This window comes from Carlito syrichta, unplaced genomic scaffold (genome assembly GCF_000164805.1).
Source record: "Carlito syrichta isolate Samal-C Ts95f unplaced genomic scaffold, Tarsius_syrichta-2.0.1 Scaffold310396, whole genome shotgun sequence".
Classification (NCBI taxonomy): Eukaryota; Metazoa; Chordata; class Mammalia; order Primates; family Tarsiidae; genus Carlito; species Carlito syrichta.
This window is the reverse complement of record NW_007254492.1, coordinates 487,470-492,770: the sequence shown is the minus strand read 5'-3', so window position 1 is coordinate 492,770 and position 5,301 is coordinate 487,470. Positions and strand designations below refer to the sequence as shown.

The 5,301-nt window shown below is 50.2% G+C and overlaps 1 protein-coding gene across 1 annotated transcript in view; it reads left to right on the top strand.

The window, feature by feature from the left end:
- Positions 1-3,301: 3,301 nt before the first annotated feature.
- LOC103270836 (solute carrier family 22 member 13-like) overlaps positions 3,302-5,301 on the top strand; it is a 12,166-nt gene continuing 10,166 nt past the window's right edge. The window contains exon 1 of the mRNA XM_008068347.1: positions 3,302-3,725. Coding sequence (XP_008066538.1) covers positions 3,348-3,725 — 378 coding nt within the window. The 5' untranslated portion in view covers positions 3,302-3,347. The remainder of the gene's footprint in view (positions 3,726-5,301) is intronic.

Genomic DNA, 5,301 nt, shown 5'->3' with positions numbered 1-5,301 from the left:
GGTAAAACAACATTTTCAAGGTTTCTTAGCCACAAGTTGGCCTGACTAGTTTTCCCTAATTTCACACCTGGTGTTTACAACCTGCGTTAATTATTTCCTGCCAAGGAGAATGAGCTTCAACATTTGCAAAACAAAAGGCCTCTTGGGCTCAAGTCACCTTAGTCACAATCCCTAACCAGAATTACAATCCTCCTTAACAAAGGGAAGTAAAGGCAAGGGTGCTCTAATGAAGAGTATACTTTTAACAAAACAAATCCTTCTTTTACTAAACACTATTATTTGGTAAAAAATTATTTTTCCCATATAGAACTCTTTACATCTTCTAGCTCCCAGGTTTCCGGTGGTGAGATCGGGGGTGGAGGTAGAAGAAGCAGGGCCAATAGCTGCCCAGAGTTGCCCTGCAAACTGGGGTCTTTGGCCTTCCAGACCCTGTCAACGTGAAGGCCTCTGAGGCTGGCTCCCGACAGCCTTCTTGGGTGGGCTCCCAGCAAACCACTTCAAGCCAACCTGTTCTCCCCAGCATCTGCTTGGTCCTCAAGAACACCATGCATCTTTGTGCTTGTCCAACCATCAACCTACCTTTATCCCAGCTAATCTCACACCAGGGAGAAGGTTCCAGTCTTCCTTCTCATAGGCACCCCAGACCCTAAGAAGGCTCTTTCAGAAACTCCCTCCCAGTGGTGGGATCAGGAGGTGCTATAGGGGTTTTCTGTAAATCTAGCATGGAGGTGTCCAGCACCCCTCTTGCTCACAGTTCTCAGCTTTGACATGATGGGCCAAAGTTTGACTTAGCTTCCTGCTATGGACCCATTGGTGGAATTCTCTTGGGGAACACACACAAGTGTTTCTTGGCACATTGTGTCACCCAGGCCGAAACTGCCAAGGTGTAAAAAACAAACAAACAAAGGGAAAGGGCCATTTCCAAGCTGAAGGCAGATTCCTCCTCTAAGATATGGACACCTTCTCCTTTTGAGGCAGATTGATCACCATTCCTAAAAAAAGACTTAAACAGACCTGTTATTTACACAAACATAAATGCCAAGATTCACCTATTGTCATTGGGTGAGTCTTTCTTTTCTTTTTTCAGAGCTTTGTTGTGGTTGGGGAGAAAGATTGATTTCTGTGTGTATTTAAAAGTGTTCTGTGCCTTGTTCTGGCTGATGGTTGAATGTCTTATGAAGAGTCCCAAGGGGGTGCAGGGCATTACATGGTGGGTGGGTGAGTATACTAGCTAGCATTTCTTCCTTTTCTTATAAAGCCACCAGTCCCATTCCATGAATAAGAATTAACCCATTAATCTATCACAAATGGAATAATGCATTCATGAGGAAAGAGCCTTCATGACCCAACTACCTCTTCAAGGTCTCACCTCTCAATACCACTACATTGGAAATTAAGTTTCAACACATGTTTTGGATGGGACAAACATTTGAGCCGTAGCAGTGCCCAGTTATGCCAGTGTTTGAGCACATGCTGCATCTGCTGATTGGGTAATCAGGCCAGCCTGGGGCCCATCTTCCCTTGTTGCTGTTCCCTTGTTGCTGGTAGGGGACCAGGAGAAGAGAGTTGTCAGTTGCGACAACCTCAGAAAGCAGGAGTGCTGCTGGTGAGCTACAGGAGAGGAGGTAGCTTGGCCCCTGCTGGGATTCAGGCAGCTCAGAAGTACAAGCCTTCTCTTCTCTAGTGAGGGGATGTCAACTTCCCTCCTGGTCAGACTACTACCAAGCCCTGCACTGATTCCCCTGTCCCTTTGCTCCCCATCTCATCCCCCAGCATGAAAACTGGGCTCTGATCCCCCAACCTGGCAGAGGAGACCTCTGGCTTATGAGGGAGATGGGTCAGACATAGGCAGCTCTGACCAAGGCTGGTTAGCAGGAGAATGCTGCAGAGACAGCAGAGGTGTGTGGGCGGGAGCACACCATTTCCAGCTGTGGGATCAGGAAGGCTTGAAGGAGAGCTGACAACTGAGTGATGTCTGGACACAAGGGAGAATTTCTATGAGTGGAGGTGATGAACTACTGGGGAGGGTAGATGCTTTGGTGTAGGAAAGGCTGCACAAAGGCCGAAGGTTCACTCATGTGGCAATTTTCCTAATCTGCCTTGCCACATTCTGTCCTCAGAGGCTGTGATCGATTGTGCCCCTGGAATGCAATGCTGCCTTTCTCTGGTTCTGACTTTCCAGCGCCCTCTTCCATATATAAGGATCCTGTGATGACTAGACTCCACCCAGATAATCCAAGATAAGTCATTTTAAAGTCAGCTGATGAGTAACCTTAATTTTATCCACAACTTTAATGACCCCTTGCCATGTATGGTCACATATTCACAGGTTCTGGAGATGGGGATATAAACATCTTTGGGGCTATCATTCAGCCTGTGCCACCTCTCAAAACACACACACACACACACACACACACACACACACACACACACACACACACACGCTCTTCCTGTTGTGTTCTCTGCCTCTTGTAGACCTCCTATTCCTGCTGAGATCAAGGATTCCAAACTCTGGGCCAGGCAGGAGGCATAGACAGCTGAAAAGGATATGTGGTGGTGTGGACATCGCTCGGCCTCCTACTGGAATAAAACAGAAGCAGCAGGCCCTGTGCTGAGCAGGATAGATCATCAGTCTAAAGAAGGGGCCCCACTCAGCTCTGCCAATTGTTGCCATGTGGGAATGCCATCCCGTTGGCTAGACTGTAAAAAGTGAATGCTGCACGTATGTGAAATCTGTTGACAGCTGATTTCCGCTCCAAGTCACAGGGAGGCGCCAAATGGCCTGGCCCAGGGAAATGGGTCTGCAGACGGCCTGTGTCCCCTGGGCAAGGAGTCGGAGGCTTCTCACCTAGATTATGGCACAGAAAGAGCCAAAGCCTTAGAGGGACACCCCCCTACTGTAACTGACTGGAAACTCGGGTCCCAAGAGGGAGAGAGATATGCTCAAGGCTGCCACTTGAGCCCGTGTCCAGGGGACCAGATCTGGCCCCTTCTTCCCAAGCAGTGAGCTCTTCTGCATCCCTGCCCACCCTGCAGGGCTTAGGGTGGTTTCTGAAAGAGGTCCTAGCCTTAGCTGAGGTCGGCAGGGAAGCTGGGTTACACACTCAGGTGAGGACCCCACAAGGGCTGATGGCCAGGCTGGGCCATTCCTGGGGGTCAGCCTTAGGGGATAGATTCAGAGTGTGCAGCCTAAACACCTAGGGAACTGTGAAGTGATACGTGGAGCTGGGCAAGAGTGGTTTAAACATTAATGCAGCTACCACCATTGCCCAGAGGCACCCGTGGCCCCACGGGCAAGCTGCAGAGTTACCTGCTGTCCCAGGCTGAGGAGGTGGTGACCAGCAGATATGGCTCCATTTGCCCAGGTCCTGGCTGAAATAGGCGATTTTGGTCGCTTCCAGCTCCAGCTAATGATGCTGCTGAGTGTGCCCAACTTCTTGGGCGCCTTCTATGTTTTTGGTCACATCTTCATGGTCCTGGAAGAACCCCACCACTGTGCAGTGGCCTGGGTCAAGAACCACACGTTCAACCTGAGTGCTGCTGAGCAGCTGGCCCTGAGCGTGCCCCTGGATGCCACAGGCAGCCCTGAGCCCTGCCTCATGTTCCGGCCACCCCCTGCCAACGCCAGCCTGGAGGACATCCTCGGCCACCGCTCCAATGAGACGCAGCCTTGTGATATGGGCTGGGACTATCCTGAGAACAGGCCCCCATCCCTAAAGAACGAGGTAGGGCTGACCTTCTGCCTGCCTGTGTGGGTATGGTGAGTCTGTCAGGTCTTCCACCTGACTCTGCCCACAGTCACTGGCTGTTGCTCAGTCTCCGTATCTGCCCCATGCCTGTATGTTTGACCAGCAATATGTGTGTTTTCTTTCTGCCAACCATCCTGTTTTTCTCTTTCTCCTCTGCCTATTGGCCTGTCCACCTCCACCTGCCCCTCTGTCATTTTCTCTGTGTGGTCTGTCTGCCCATCTGTCCGTCTATTTTGCCTATACTTTTGTCTGTCCCTCTCTGTGCTTGTCCCTCTGGCTATCTACCCAGTTTTCTGCCTCTCTTCCTGCTCCCCCTCACCCAGTTTTCCTATCTTTACGCCTTGCTCTTCCCTCAATGTTCTCATCTATGTTTACCTTTCACACAGGCTTTCCATCTCCTCCCACATGTCTGCTGGTTGCCTGTCTTCCTGTGTTTTCCTCACCCTCTTGGGCTGTCCTTTTCTCTGTTCATTCATCTGCCTTCCCACTTGCTCAGCCTGGTCTTCCTGCCTCTCATCTTCTGTCTCTGCATGTCTACCTGCCTCTGAGATGCTGGAGAGCCCTCATGACTCCAGGACTGGTCCTGTGGCTAAGCAAGCATTTTCTTTTGCCAGCTTCACTCTTTTAGGAGAGACCCAGACAGACAAACAGAAAGGTTCCCATTCCAGCCACTTCAGTGCAAAAGGGGCCCTAGGAAAGCATCTGGTCCCACTTTGTTGCTTCCCAGATGGTAGAACTGAGGCACATAGTAAGAGGTGATTTGGCCAGGGCAGGACAGTGAGTCGACTGTGGAGCTGGGACTGTCATTCCTAAAGTTTGCCGTCCAGGTCCCTGCAGGAGTGGTAAACAGCACAGAAAGTCCAGAAACCTCAGGGGCATGGGGAGGGGAATCTGTGCAATTCTCACCTTCTTTGTGGTGAAAAAACCTGAAGCCCAAAGATTAAACCTCCACTTTTTACTCCCATTGTTGAGAATGGAGATATATATATATATATATTTTTTTTTTTTTTTTTTTTTTTTTTTTTTTTAGTTGGAGTCTCACTCTGTCACCCAGACTGGAGTGCAGTGGCCGCTCCCGGCCACCGCAGCCTCGACCTGCTGGGTTCCGGTGATACTTCTACCTCAGCCTTCCAAGTAGCTGGAACTACAGGCGCGCACTACCACGCCCGGCTAATTTTTTGATTTTTTGTAGAGATGAGGTCTCACCAAGTTGCCCAGGCAGGTCTCAAACCTGCAGGCTCAGGCAATCCACTCACCCCAGTCTCCCTAAGCACTGGGATTACAGGCTGAGCCACCGAGCCCGGTGAGAATGGATATATTTTTAGAGGCTTTCAAAATACAACATTTTAGGCTGGGCACAGTGGCTCTTGGCTATAATCCCAGCAATTTGGGAGTCCAAGGTGAGAGAATTGCTTGATCCTAGGAGTTTGAGACCAACCTTGGCAACATAAGAAGATCTTGTCTCTGCAGAGAAAAAAAGAGAAAAAGCCGGGCTCGGTGTAATCCCGTGCCTTTGCGAGGCTGAGGTGAGTGGATTGCCTGAGCCCGCGGG